At 38.2% G+C, this 15,083-nt stretch overlaps 1 protein-coding gene across 4 annotated transcripts in view; it reads left to right on the plus strand.

Moving 5' to 3' along the window:
- Window positions 1-15,083, plus strand: part of PARD3B (par-3 family cell polarity regulator beta) — a 1,140,922-nt gene that overhangs the window by 725,166 nt on the left and 400,673 nt on the right. For all 4 annotated transcript variants that reach the window (XM_068967371.1, XM_068967374.1, XM_068967373.1 and 1 more), the window contains one exon: window positions 10,607-10,651. In XM_068967371.1, the coding sequence (XP_068823472.1) occupies window positions 10,607-10,651 (45 nt within the window). The remainder of the gene's footprint in view (window positions 1-10,606; window positions 10,652-15,083) is intronic.

Below are 15,083 nucleotides of genomic sequence, written 5' to 3' on the forward strand. Positions count from 1 at the left end.
TTGTCAGAGTAGCAACACAGCTAAGGATGAACAGGGTGCTTTGCAGGCAGCTAACTAAGAGAGACGATGAGAATATTTGTGTCATTATCCCCTACTGATCACCTAGCCCATTTTTCAGCAGATGCCTTACTTTGTTTTTCTATTTCACTTTTTTTTTCAAGAATTGGAAGAATTTTTCAACACATAGGAATTTATAGTGCTGAAAACCCAAAAAAGTCTCCCTAAGGAGAAGCAGTATGCCAAATAGTCATCGACATAAGAAAACAGTATAAATTAATGCAGCAATACTTCATGGTTGTGAAGGAGGGAACTTAATTTACAACTTGAAACAGCTTTGTGTTCCTTAGAAATTCTGGAAGTCAATCAGTGGCACAGAAATTGATCTGCTGAAGGAGAAGAAATTGTATTCTTAATATTAGCAACTACATCATTTTTTTTTAATTCTGAAGGAACAACTTTTAGAAACAAGTTTATTAGCTATTAAGAAATTATTTGATATTTAGTTACCTAGTAAACTATCCCAAAAAACATATTTATGGCCTCATTAGAAGATGGATTTTTATTGTGCCAAACATCATCTTCAAAACAGCAGTCTCTATTATGTCAAAGACAGGGAAATCCAAAGTTAAACGAAATAGAGCTGTCTGTGTGAAAGACAAGCATTGCATCATGTTATAGAACTCTGCTTTGCATCAAAGTCTCTCGATATGAAGTAGTGGGAATCTGAACACATTTGCATGTTCCCCATTTGTGACATAGTGTTGGCATTCTCAAAAAGAATAACTGTAGCTGATGGCAATTTTTATCTGAAAAGATTTGTGCATGTTAGCAATATACCATCTTCTGTCAGCATAAGAAGAGCATATGGGGTCCATTAGCTCACCAAATCTGCCACTGTTCTGCAAATTTTTATTAAGCAAGTGAAGTCCCTAATAGTCACTTATGTTATAAAATGCGTATCAAATACTATCAATAAGCAAGGAGATTATTTTCCCCCAGTGAGAATGCATTTGAAATGTATAAGAAGGCTTGACAAAAGAATAAAACACTTTAAGTGATCACCATATTAATATAAATATGTCCTACTGGGAAGCCAATGTATGTCTTACATGTACTTTAATGTTTGCCACTAAGGTCTCAAAGCACCATATTTTTCACAGATTTTCTTCCCATATTTTCTTTCTTTATGGTTTCTCTCAACTTTAACAGTGAACCTGGTTGAAATTAACCAAGAGACACTGTGCGTTTATCCACATTTTAAAATAAGGTTCCATTAGTGATGGGTAGCTGGTAGACCTTTGATTGGCTTCAAAGGTCCACAACCAAAATAACTGGAGACATAGGCTGTCAGATTGCTGTTTCCTAGGCAAGTCTTCCTGAACCAGAGGACATGCCAGGAAATTAACAGGCATCCAAACCAAAGAGTGCCTGCCTTATGAAAACCCTTATAACAATTAAATCAAATGGTGTCCATTGATCCTGAGTCGAATGCCAGGAAGCAGGAGCTTAATATAGAAATCCCATTATCTAGAGAAATCTCAAGAGAGGCAAGTCCACAGTGCCCTCTAAATATAAAATAGCAGTTATAATAAAAATATCTGTGAATTTCATCTTCACAAGGACTCAGCATTTCACTGGTACTTCTTCAACCACTATAGTAACTGTTTAGAGTCAGCTCAGCTCAGTTCAGTTCAGTTCAGATCAGTCGCTCAGTCGTGTGACTCTTTGCAACCCCATGAATCGCAGCACATAAGGCCTCCCTGTCCATCACCAACTTCCAGAGTTCACTCAGACTCACGTCCATCGAGTCAGTGATGCCATCCAGCCATCTCATCCTCTGTCGTCCCCTTCTCCTCCTGCCCCCAATCCCTCCCACCATCAGAGTCTTTTCCAATGAGTCAACTCTTCGCATGAGGTGGCCAAAGTACTGGAGTTTCAGCTTTAGCATCATTCCTTCCAAAGAAATCCCGGGGTTAATCTCCTTCAGAATGGACTGGTTGGATCTCCTTGCAGTCCAAGGGACTCTCAAGAGTCTTCTCCAACATCACAGTTCAAAAGCATCAATTCTTCAGTGCTCAGCTTTCTTCACAGTCCAACTCTCACATCCATACATGACCACTGGAAAAACCATAGCCTTAACTAGACGGACCTTTGTTGGCAAAGTAATGTCTCTGCTTTTCAATATGCTTTGATTATGCTTTTACTTTCAGTTATGCTTTAGTCATAACTTTTCTTCCAAGGAGTAAGTGTCTTTTAATTTCATGGCTGGAATCACCATCTGCAGTGATTTTGGAACCCATAGAAATAAAGACTGACACTGTTTCCACTGTTTCCCCATCTATTTCCCATGAAGTGATGGGACCGGATGCCATGATCTTCGTTTTCTGAATGTTGAGCTTTAAGCCAACTTTTTCACTCTCCGCTTTCACTTTCATCAAGAGGCTTTTCAGTTCCTCTTCACTTTCTGCCATAAGGGTGGTGTCATCTGCATATCCGAGGTTATTGATATTTCTCCCGGAAATCTTGATTCTAGCTTGTGCTTCTTCCAGTCCAGCATTTCTCATGATGTACTCTGCAAAGAAGTTAAATAAGCAGGGTGACAATATACAGCCTTGACGTACTCCTTTTCCTATTTGGAACCAGTCTGTTGTTCCATGTCCAGTTCTAACTGTTGCTTCCTGACCTGCTTATAGGTTTCTCAAGAGGCAGGGCAGGTGGTCTGGTATTCCTATCTCTTTCAGAATTTTCCACAGTTTATTGTGATCCACACAGTCAAAGGCTTTGGCATAGTCAGTAAAGTAGATGTTTTTCTGGAACTCTCTTGCTTTTTGATGATCCAGTGGATGTTGGCAATTTGATCTCTGGTTCCTCTGCCTTTTCTAAAACCAGCTTGAACATCAGGAAGTTCACAATTCACATATTGCTGAAGCCTGGCTTGGAGAATTTTGAGCATTACTTTACTAGCATGTGAAATGAGTGCAATTGTGCGGTAGTGTGAGCATTCTCTGGCATTGCCTTTCTTTGGAATTGGAATGAAAACTGACCTTTTCCAGTCCTGTGGCCACTGCTGAGTTTTCCAAATTTGCTGGCATATTGAGTGTAGCACTTTCACAGCATCATCTTTCAGGATTTAAAATATCTCAACTGGAATTCCATCACCTCCACTAGCTTTGTTCGTGGTGATGCTCTCTAAGGCCCACTTGACTTCACATTCCAGGATGTCTGGCTCTAGATGAGTGATTACACCGTTAGTGATTATCTGGGTCATGAAGATCTTTTTTGTGCAGTTCTTCTATGTATTCTTGCCACCTCTTCTTAATATCTTCTGCTTCTGTTAGGTCCATACCGTTTCTGTCCTTTATCGAGCCCATCTTTGCATGAAATAGTCCCTTGGTATCTCTAATTTTCTTGAAGAGATCTCTAGTCTTTCCCATTCTGGTGTTTTCCTCTATTTCTTTGCATTGATCATTGAGGAAGGCTTTCTTATCTCTTCTTGCTATTATTTGGAACTCTGCATTCAGATGCTTATATCTTTCCTTTTCTCCTTTGTTTTTCACCTCTTTTCTTTTCACAGCTATTTGTAAGGCCTCCCCAGACAGCCATTTTGCTTCTTTGCATTTCTTTTCCATGGGGATGGTCTTGATCCCTGTCTCCTGTACAGTGTCACGAACTTCAGTCCATAGTTCATCAGGCACTCTATCTATCAGATCTAGGCCCTTAAATCTATTTCTCACTTCCACTGTATGATCATATGGGATTGGATTTAGGTCATACCTGAATGGTCTAGTGGTTTTCCCTACTTTCTTCAATTTAAGTCTGATTTTGGCAATAAGAAGTTCATGATCTGAGCCACAGTCAGCTCCTGGTCTTGTTTCTGTTGACTGTATAGAGCTTCTCCATCTTTGGCTGCAAAGAATATAATCAATCTGATTTCGGTGTTGACCATCTGGTGATGTCCATGTGTAGAGTCTTCTCTTGTGTTGTTGGAAGAGGGTGTTTGCTATGACCAGCACATTTTCTTGGCAAAACTCTATTAGTCTTTGCCCTGCTTCATTCCACATTCCAAGGGCAAATTTTCCTGTTACTCCAGGTGTTTCTTGACTTCCTACTTTTGCATTCCAGTCCCCTATAATGAAAAGGATATCTTTTTGGGGTGTTAGTTCTAAAAGGTCTTGTAGGTCTTCATAGAACCGTTCAACTTCAGCTTCTTCAGCGTTACTGGCTGGGGCATAGATTTGGATTACTGTGATATTGAATGGTTTGCCTTGGAAACGAATAGAGATCATTCTGTCGTTTTTGAGATTGCATCCAAGTAGTGCATTTCGGACTCTCTTGTTGACCATGATGGCTACTCCATTTCTTCTGAGGGATTCCTGCCCACAATAGTAGATATAATAGTCATCTGAGTTAAATTCACCCATTCCAGTCCATTTTAGTTCGCTGATTCCTAGAATGTTGACGTTCACTCTTGCCATCTCTTGTTTGACCACTTCCAATTTGCCTTGATTCATGGACCTGACATTCCAGGTTCCTATGCAATATTGCTCTTTACAGCATCGGACCTTGCTTCTATCACCAGTCACATCCACAGCTGGGTATTGTTTTTGCTTTGGCTCCACCCCTTCATTCTTTCTGGAGTTATTTCTCCACTGATCTCCAGTAGCATATTGGGTACCTGCTGACCTGGGGAGCTCCTCTTTCAGTATCCTGTCATTTTGCCAAAGAGCAAATAGTACCAGTCCTTGGGTAAAAGTGAAGGATAAGAGAGGGAGCATAATATGCTCGAGAAACTTCAAGGAAGGAAGAAAGGAAGAGGAGAGGGAGGAAGGGAGGCAGGCTGAGGAGAAGGGAAAAGGAGAGGTAGGGAAAGAAAAAGAAAGGGAGGAAGAGAAAGCAATCTGTTATTAGAACAAGACAAAAAAATTTGGCACCTGTTCCATCACCACCCTCTTCCTTGATACTTTTGGTACCTTACTTGCCATTTTGGAATGGAAGACTTTTCCACCACCAGGCTCACGCATTTTCAGCCTCTTGTAAATAGGCTCTTTGTTTAAAATGACATACCTGTCATATTAATATGGTAACTAATTTTATTCCCATTGCTATGCTATCTAAATAATATGCAAGAAATGACTAGACTTAACCTTCTGCTCTGAGAGAGAACTTTTTAGTAGCTTTAAGGTGGTGTGAGTGATAAAGGAAGTTGAGTATTAATTATAACACTTGTCATTAAAAAAAAAAAGCTTGGTGGTGTATGTAATTTTACCTCATTTTCTCATTTGCTACTGTTATTTAAATCACTTCCCAGCACTAAGCATGTGCATAAAAGATGATTGTTCCCAATTTAACCTTTTAAATAAAATGTATTCTATTAATTAAGTCATTACAGTTCCCTCCATTTTCTATTATGTTTATTCATTTATCTTCTGTCCTAAAGATAGACATCTGTGTCAGTGAATATTTGGAGAAAGACCCCTAATTTTTATGCCTATCACCCATTTGGATGTTCTACACCATTTTTTGAAATAGTTTGTTAGTGTTCTAAAGAATTTCAAATTGTCAATTAAAATAATAAGTATTCCTACTAAAAATAGTAGATAGTATTCAGCCAAAAAGTTATCATGTTCAGCCTAACGTGGCTGGGGAACTTGCAGTACTTATATTGGCTTAGATTTAATGGTATAACTTATGGCTGTTTTAAAAAGATAAAAACAAAAAATAAGATCCTATCCTTGTGTGAATTCCTGATACAGGATGCTCGGGGCTGATGCACTGGGATGACCCAGAGGGATGATATGGGGAGGGAGGTGCTAGGGGGGTTCAGGATGGGGAACACGTGTATACCTCTGGTGGATTCATGTTGATGTATGGCAAAACCAATACAATATTGTAAAGTAATTAGCCTCCAATTAAAATAAATAAATTTATATTAAGAGAAAAGAATAGCTGCATAAAATGAAACCATATATATATTGCCTTTCTTCAACTACAAAATAAACTCAGAGCCAGGTAAACTGAAAGGTGAAACCTGTTGTGAGTGTTGGATTATCGATGAAATGCAGCTGAAAATATCCTGTGCACTGTCTTTTCCTTAATAATCCTAGGCAGGTTAAGTCATACACACCACCAGCATCATCAAGTTCACCACCCTTCCCACTCTCACAGTTCCCATTTATCAAAGGTTTTCATTTGTTGAGAAATACGTACCTGGAACTGTGCTAAGTGATTTTGTAAATGTTTTTCACTCAGTCTTCACAGCTCTTTGTATAGTGTTTTATATTATTTTTCACACTGAGTAAGTGAAGTTTAAAGGAACTTACTAACTTGCCTGGTAAATCTGGAATTTAAGTCACATTTGTTCCATTATAAGCTATCATGTTATTATGTAACATTATGTAAATTTTTCTATTTAGTTTATCGTTACTGATGATTTAATAACTAATATTTATGAAGCAGTTACTATGGGCTGCCCTCGTGGCTCAGATGGTAAAGAATCTGCCTGCAGTGCAGGAGACCTGGATTCGATCCCTGAGTTGGGAAGATCCCCTAGAGGAGGGCATGGCAACCCTCTCCGGTATTCTTGCCTGAAGAATCCCCATGGACAGAAGAGCATGGCAGCCTACAGTCCATGGGGTCACAAAGAGTCAGACATGACTGAGAGTGAGTGACTAAGCACACGTGATCTTCTACATATTCTGCATAAACTTATACATGTAATATATAATGTTTATTCTAAGCATACCTGGAAAGCAGTGTCATCTTCATTTTATAGATGATGAGATTGAGGCACAGATAGGTAAAACAAATTTACCTATGATGCTCTGGTTTTACATTTATTAATAAATTTAATAAATATATTAGAATAATAAGTCAAGATTTTTATCTCAGATGATTTCTCATCTGTGTAGTGGAAGTGAATTATTTCAGCTTGAATCCATTAAAACTGTAGAATTCTGAACATGTTAAACAAAATTATAGCTAACACTGTTAATATTGATCATGATAGAAACTTTCTATTCATAAGATGTATTCTAATTAAAAAGGTAATAGAATTCTAACATAAGAGTGTTTGTCAGGGCTTTTCTTACATTTAATTTAGATTGTCAATAATTTGGAAAATATAACTCTTCTATGATTCATCACAAGTCTAACAGAGTGATTAAAAGTGCTTTGTTTAAGCCTTGGCTCCTCCACTGATGAGGTGTGCCTCAGTTTCTTTATCTGTAAAGGTAATGACAACAATCGTCAAAGGTTACTGTGAGCATTAAATAAATTAATAGATATAAAAGGTAGAGGGTAGAACTTGTAAATCATAAGTGCTAAGTATTAGCTACTAGTAGTATTTTTTTAATCATCATCCTTGCTTTCCACTATTTGTTCCATTTATACAATAGATTCCACTGTAAGTTTTTTCAGAAGTGGGTAAGACAGAATTTGGCCCACAATTGGAGCCTGATACATAGGGATTGGCATCTCCTACTGGAAGCATGAAGTCTAACACGATTTTTAAGCAAGTTAATACCAGGGTAATCACAAACATGTAATGTTTTTATCTAGAAAATAAAGAAATGCTTAGGAAAAGAGGACCAGGTGGGTGTGGGAAGATTTATGAAAATTTTTGTGTAGTGACTGGATCAGTGAAATAGACTGAATGTTATAGGTAAAGGAAGGAGAAGCCTATTACTCTGAGACCAATCAAATGTTTGGGGAAATGAAGGAGATCTTTCTGTTAGCAAATTCACCCTTGCTTTGCATCTACCCTTGAGCCACCAGAGTTTCACAGACTAATGTAGACTACAACACATGGTGAATACTGAATGGCTGTTGTTGAATATTGAGATGATAATCCATGCAGAGTTGCCTAAGGATTAAGAACACTTTGATTCTATGTTCATGACAGATACTGGTTAGTAGCTTTCATAGACTTCCTTTGCTTGATATTATATCAGGGTAATGCCAGCCTCACAATGAGTTAGGTAATGTTCCCTCCTGTGAATTTTCTGAAAGAATTTCTAGAGAATTGGTAGTATTTCTTCCTAAATTTTTGGTTGAATTCATCAAGGCAGTCATCTGGGTCTAGAGGTTTCTTTCTCAGAAAGTTTGAACTATAAATCCAGTAAAAAAAAAAAAAAAACCCAACAAGCTATGGAGCTATTAGATTATCTCTTCCTATATAAGCTTTGGTAATTTGTGTCTTTCAAAATCATATCATTTCATGAGAGCTATGTTCACTTACATTTTTACTCACTGCTGAAGCAATATCCTTCTTCCTATTCTAATGGATGCCCCTAAATTATGAAGTTTTTCACTCTGGGTATTGGGAAGGGGAACTTTATTCCTAGCCTTATGAGAACTGCAGGCACTGTGTTCTTTCCCCTTTGGGTAGTTCTCGCCCAGGTGTTGGGTAGTTTCCTCATATCATGTGATCATTCAGTTCAGTTGCTCAGTCATGTCCAACTCTTTGCGACCCCATGAATTGCAGCACACCAGGCCTCCCTGTCCATCATCAACTCCCAGAGTTCACTCAAACGTCCATCAAGTCGATGATGCCATCCAGCCATCTCATCCTCTGTCATCCCCTTTTCCTCTTGCCCCCAATCCATCCCAGCATCAGAGTCTTTTCCAATGAGTCAACTCTTCATATGAGGTGGCCAGAATACTGCAGTTTCAGCTTTAGCATCAGTCCTTCCAAAGAACACCCAGGACTGATCTCCTTTAGGATGGACTGGTTGGATCTCCTTACAGTCCAAGGGACTCTCAAGAGTCTTCTCCAACACCACAGTTCAAAAGCATCAATTCTTCGGCGCTCACCTTTCTGCACAGTCCAACTCTCACATCCATACATGACCACTGGAAAAACCATAGCCTTGACTAGACAGACCTTTGTTGGCAAAGTAATGTCTCTGCTTTTGAATATGCTATCTAGGTTGGTCATAACTTTCCTTCTAAGGAGCAAGTGTCTTTTAATTTCATGGCTGCAGTCACCATCTTCAGTGATTTTGGAGGCCCCAAAAATAAAGTCTGACACTGTATCAAGACCATCCCCATGGAAAATAAATGCAAAAAAGCAAAATGGCTCTCTGGGGAGGCCTTACAAATAGCTGTGAAAAGAAGGGAAACAAAAAGCAAAGGGAGTAAAGGAAAGATATAAGCATCTGAATGCAGAGTTCCAAAGAATAGTGAGAAGAGATAAGAAAGCCTTCCTCAATGATCAATGCAAAGAAATAGAGGAAAACAACAGAATGGGAAAGACTAGAGATCTCTTCAAGAAAATTAGAGATACCCAAGGAATATTTTATGCAAAGATGGGCTCGATAAAGGACAGAAATGGTATGGACCTAACAGAAGCAGAAGATATTAAGAAGAGGTGGCAAGAATACAGAGACGAACTGTATAAAAAAGATCTTCACGACCTGGATAATCACGATGGTGTGATCACTCACCTAGAGCCAGACATCCTGGAATGTGAAGTCAAGTGGGCCTTAGAAAGCATCACTACGAACAAAGCTAGTGGAGGTGATGGAATTCCAGTGGAGCTATTTCAAATCCTGAAAGATGATGCTGTGAAAGTGCTACACTCAATATGCCAGCAAATTTGGAAAACTCAGCAGTGGCCACAGGACTGGAAAAGGTCAGTTTTCATTCCAATTCCAAAGAAAGGCAATGCCAGAGAATGCTCACACTACCGCACAATTGCACTCATCTCACATGCTAGTAAAGTAATGCTCAAAATTCTCCAAGCCAGGCTTCAGCAATATGTGAACCATGAACTTCCTGACGTCCAAGCTGGTTTTAGAAAAGGCAGAGGAACCAGAGATCATGTGATCATTAGCAATTAATTAAATACCTGCAGGGATCCTCTGCAGATCTCAGAAAGAATTCTGTATACCTCTCTTCTTTCTAATTCTCTGACCTAAACTCTGTCTGCCCTGGTTTTCTCTGGATTTCCAGCTTCGCATCCACAGACTGATATATGCCTGGGCTCTGCCTGTGTCTCCCTTCCTACACCACAACCTGAAGACTTTCTCCAGACAGTAAACTGGAGCAATTTTAGGAATCACCCTACTTGTTTTCCATCTCTAGAGACTCACTGTCCTCTGTTGCCTGATGAAGATCTTATCTTTTGAATGCCATTGTTTCATGGTATATTTATTTTTAAATACATTTTTCAGAAGGAATTGTAACTTTGCTCCCTTTCGTCCACTTTGACCAGATACAGAAATTTGATCCTTGGGGATTGAACGTATATATTGCTGTTATGCGCAAAGAGTCTTATTATATATTATACAGCTCCAGATCCTTGAGTTTAATTTCTGTTTTTGTGGCTACAGAAACAACAGTCCAGTTAAAATAAGTGAAAATATTAAAACAATTCAAAAGAATGAAATTCTATTCACAGAAGATTTAATGAACATATATTTCTTCATAACTGTCTTTGAAATACCAACCAGTAGAAATGAGATGCCCTAGGCAGGCTGGGGAAACTTTTTTCTCAAATCTTTGCCAGTAAAAGATTTCACATATTACTAATCTATATTAATTTATTGTTCAAAAACTGGCTGATTTACAAGCCGATCTGATCCTCATCTCTCTTATTTCTTTGCAGTGCCAGATGAAAGCAAAGTCCATTCATTGGCTGGACACAAATCGGGTAAGAAATTCCTTGTCACTGACTTTATGTTCTCCTTCCTGGAAATCTCTGGCTGTGTTTGAGTAGTAGTTGGAACCTGTTTCCATCAACTTGTCACTGAAAGGCTTGCTCATTAATACATGAGATGTCTCTGACTTCCACAAAGATGAATTATTGCTTGGCTGTCTCAATAGTAGCATAATGTATGCTGACTCAAATGTTTAAGAAGGAAGAAAGGTTTCCAAAAAATAATTATAAAACCAAAATCTTTAACCTGTACACCAGCTGAACACTTGCAGTCACAAAAAATTACGAAGTAAACTCAAGAAAGTTTGAATTTTTTTTTTCTGCGATGATTATCACATTTTTAAAGTAGCAGGACAAAGACGTTCCAGAATAAGGAAAATGTGGCCATTTCTTCCTTCTCAAAAAGGAATCATCTTTCTACCTGTCATCAAACGGGACTGGGCCTGAGATGATTGTATTCTCTTTCTTTTGATTCATGTATGAGCTCCCTGGGGGTGCCTTAACAAGTCCATAAGGATCTCTGAGGGTCTTCAGGCTCTTTCTATATTTTGTGTGAGATACCTTCAGGTCTAAAATCCAAGCTTTCCCTTCATTGCCAAGTGACCTACCTTCTATTCCTTTGCACTGCCTTTAGCATCATTTATTCACATTATTTGAAAACACTTTGAGCTAGTAAGTACAGCAGTAATCCCTTTCCTATAAGGGTGCATTATTTGTGGGGATAGTATCCATTTTACTCTTCGAAATACCGCACTAAACAACAGGAGGGTTATGATGTGTTGGCATCCCTTCGTTTTTGAAACAAAGAAGTTGTTCCCGTCACCAAGTATCTCCTGTGTTTATGGGCCAATTATGTTCTCAGCAGTAAGTGGCCTTGATGCCTCATTACTTCCATCATGTTCCAGGGCAAGATTATGATTTTTTTTTCCCTTTTCTTCTTTCTCTAAGTTCACTAGTGGTAACAGCAGGAAAGGGCTGGTTTGCAACTGTTAGATCTTTTCTTTTCTGCCCCTTCTAATAAAGAGCCTAAGAGGTTAGATCACTGTGAAAGAAAAGATTTCTGTAGGAGTGATAAATCGCCACATGCCGCTTGTTCCCATCTTCTTCGTCCATTAAACTCTCTACCACGGGAAATATTTTTAGGAGTCCAAGAAAGAAGTTCCCATGACCAAGGAACTCCCAAGGATAGTCTACATTTTGTTCATTTTAAATGTCTGTTACTACTTGTCCTTGGGCTTCCCTGCTGGCCCAGTGATAAAGAATCCATCTGCCAATGCAGGAGATGCAGGTTCGATCCTGGGTTGGGAAGATTCCCTGAAGAAGGAAATGGCAACCCACTCCAGTATTCTTGCCTGGGAATTCCCATGGACAGAGGAGCCTGGCAGGCAACAGTCTATGGGGTTGCAGAGAGACAGATACAACTTAGCAACTAAACAACTACTTGTCCTTAGTTCTCTTACGCATATTAATACTTGAAGATATAAACTCTTCTGTGAACTGAGATGCACTTCAGTGTAAGAAGAGGAAGCATTTTTTAAAGAATGTTTATCAACTTGATTTTTGAAAACAACTGAATAATAAATGTTCTGCTCTTTTTCCAGGAAATCAAATATTATTCTAATCTTACTTTGTTTCCAAACAAATTACTGTTAGCTAATAACTAAAAATTATTGTCACAATAATTTTATGTGCAAACATTAATTTTAAATGCAAACATTATCTGAGTATATTGCTATAGTATTTTAAGTAAATTTAATGGTATTTTTTATGTAGTACGAAATAAAGATATTAGTAAAGAAGTACTCTAAACATGGAATAATCTTCCAAATTGAAAGAAAATGGCAAAAAAGGCATAATTTTAAAACTCTCAGTCAGATTAATTATGAGCTTCACATGGCAGCTTTATTTTAGCTGATAATAGAAATATTACTAATGATCTTCATCTCCCATGAAGCAAACTGTTTTAAAGAAGATTTTCATTACTGATGAGCTATTATTACAATATCCACTATTCTTATAGTTTAAGTACTTTTTTATCCTGTCACAGCATCATCAGTTCTTTCATTGGCTCTCTGTGGAACCTGGGCAACTGCTGAAAACAACCAGAAACTTGATAATTTTGAATGCAAAGTGGCATACAAATAAACACAATAAAGAGAGCTAACCAATCACCTAAAATTGTGTGCTGTAGAGTTCCATTAAATGAGAGCACTCTATAAAACATTAGAGACAGTACTGAGAGAACAAAAAGCAGCCTTAAAGAAAAAGATGCTACTGAAGTCTTGAATTATAGTAATCCTCAAGAATTCATCCTTCCCATAAAGAGCAGCTCTCTTCATCGGCTGCACTTGGGTAGAACATTTCCCATGAGGCCCTGGTGGTAGCAGCAGTAACAAGAGTGAAAGAGAATTAAGGGTCCTTTTGGTTCTGGCAACTTCTTTCTGTCATTTTTAACATTCTCCAAATACAGAGCTGTATTCTCCATCTGCTACAGTCTAGACTACTAAGCAAGTTGCCAGTTTGGATTGTAATGTATAATGTTGCCTAATCATTTACACTTATCTTGCCAATGTCAGCTTCTTTTTGTTTTATCTTTCCCTTCCCCTAATCCTTCCTCCAGAATTTTTGGGTGACAAAGTAGTGTCTCTTTTACTAAGAAGAAAGAATATCTCTCTCTCTGTCTCTTTTTAATTATAGAAATGTGGACAGCTTTCATACTGTCCAAGACCATCAGGAAGTTAAATTGTATGTGCTGACCTAAATCTATCATCCATCCTCTTATTTGGGATGATATTCAACATTCTAATTAATTCATCTGAGTTAAAATTTCTTCTGAGTCAGCTACTTAGTGGGTAGAGAGCCGTTTCGTGCCAAGTTCCATCTGTTGGCCTGGCTTGGGTACCTCCCAAGTTTGTGACAGTATTTTTGGCACCCTTTCCTTGGCTTATGCTTTAAATGGTTGATCCCTCAGAGCTCAGATCAAATCAAAGTCTTAGGTAAGATAAATCTTTCTAACATTTTTGGCCCAAAATACAGTATTCCCTCACCTCTTCTGGAGTCAATCCAGTATTCTAGAGACCTCTCTAATAATCTACCTCAGGGGCTTTCCCTTGGCAGTGCCTTGTATCTCACACCTTGGCAAGGAAAATGCCAGGCTGGTACTTCTGTTTATAATCTTATGAGATCCTCCTCCACATATGAGAGGCATTAATACTTATGGGATGGTGAGACTTACTCAGAGAAGTTAGGAACAAAATGCTTTTTGTTTGGTTCCCTTAATAAAAAAGTCATAAGTTTTAGAGAGTCTTAGAAAACCAAAAAGCTGTCTTTCACCTTTTCCCTTAACTGTCTCACTGATTTAATTCTGACAAAACTCAAGTCCTAGCAATGCGGGGAGGGATATAACTTCAGCAAAATGTATATTTTAAATAATAAAACCATTTTTTTTAAATGACAAACATTCAGAGGGAACATTAGAATCCAGAGAAAATGGCATCAAATTGGTTATAGCTTTAAAAAAAAAATTGTGCTTTGATTTTGGCTATACACAGACTCGGACAGTGTGTCTGAGAAGGAATCCTTTTTTTTGCCCAATTTACTGAAGTGACACTGAAACCAATAGTTCAGTGCTCCTCAGCATGCAGACAGAAAGCGCTTATAAATTTTACTTTTTTTAAACTGTGCCTTCATATTATTTTGTTTTGATTTACTGCTTAGAATGGTTTTAATATGTATTGACTGTCTGCAGAGATCCTTGCTGACCCAGCTCTTTAAGATGATGCAGTGCTGAAGAAGGCCGATGAGTCCTTCTTTATGGGCTCTGACATGTTAATTAGCAAAATGGACTAAAAAGCTTTCCTATTTCTATTTTAATTTCTTATAGTCTCAAACACCTGTCTATACAGCTGTAAAACAGGCAAGTCTGTAAAAGTAATGGTTGGCAGCTAGTGCAGACCTTTTCTGAGCTGAGTTTATCAATTAATGAGCAAGTATTCATTAACAATCTAGGGGGAATATTTCCAGATGAGATGCCTTGCAACCACTAAGGACAGTTGGTACACACATTGCTGTTGAAGAAGCTGAAGCTCAATACATAAGTCCTTGTTCTTCCAGTTGGTAACTCTTGGGGTTAAGATATAAATCCAGGTATGGTATGGAAGATGCCATGCATTGGCCATTTTATTTTCCACCAGCTTATGCCTAATACCTCACCATCTCAAGAACTGAGAAAAATACAGGAGTAAGGCACAGTCTAGTTGGAAGGCATGACACATATGTCAAAATACCTATAAATCCTTACTTTACCTTTTTTAACTTCAACTAGCTGAACTAGGAACACAACAGGTATAACTTCTCTATGGCAATTCATTGAGCAGAAGAATATCTAATCTTGATAATTTGTGCACTCTTTTTTCTGCATGTATGT

This window comes from Capricornis sumatraensis, chromosome 3 (genome assembly GCF_032405125.1).
Source record: "Capricornis sumatraensis isolate serow.1 chromosome 3, serow.2, whole genome shotgun sequence".
Classification (NCBI taxonomy): Eukaryota; Metazoa; Chordata; class Mammalia; order Artiodactyla; family Bovidae; genus Capricornis; species Capricornis sumatraensis.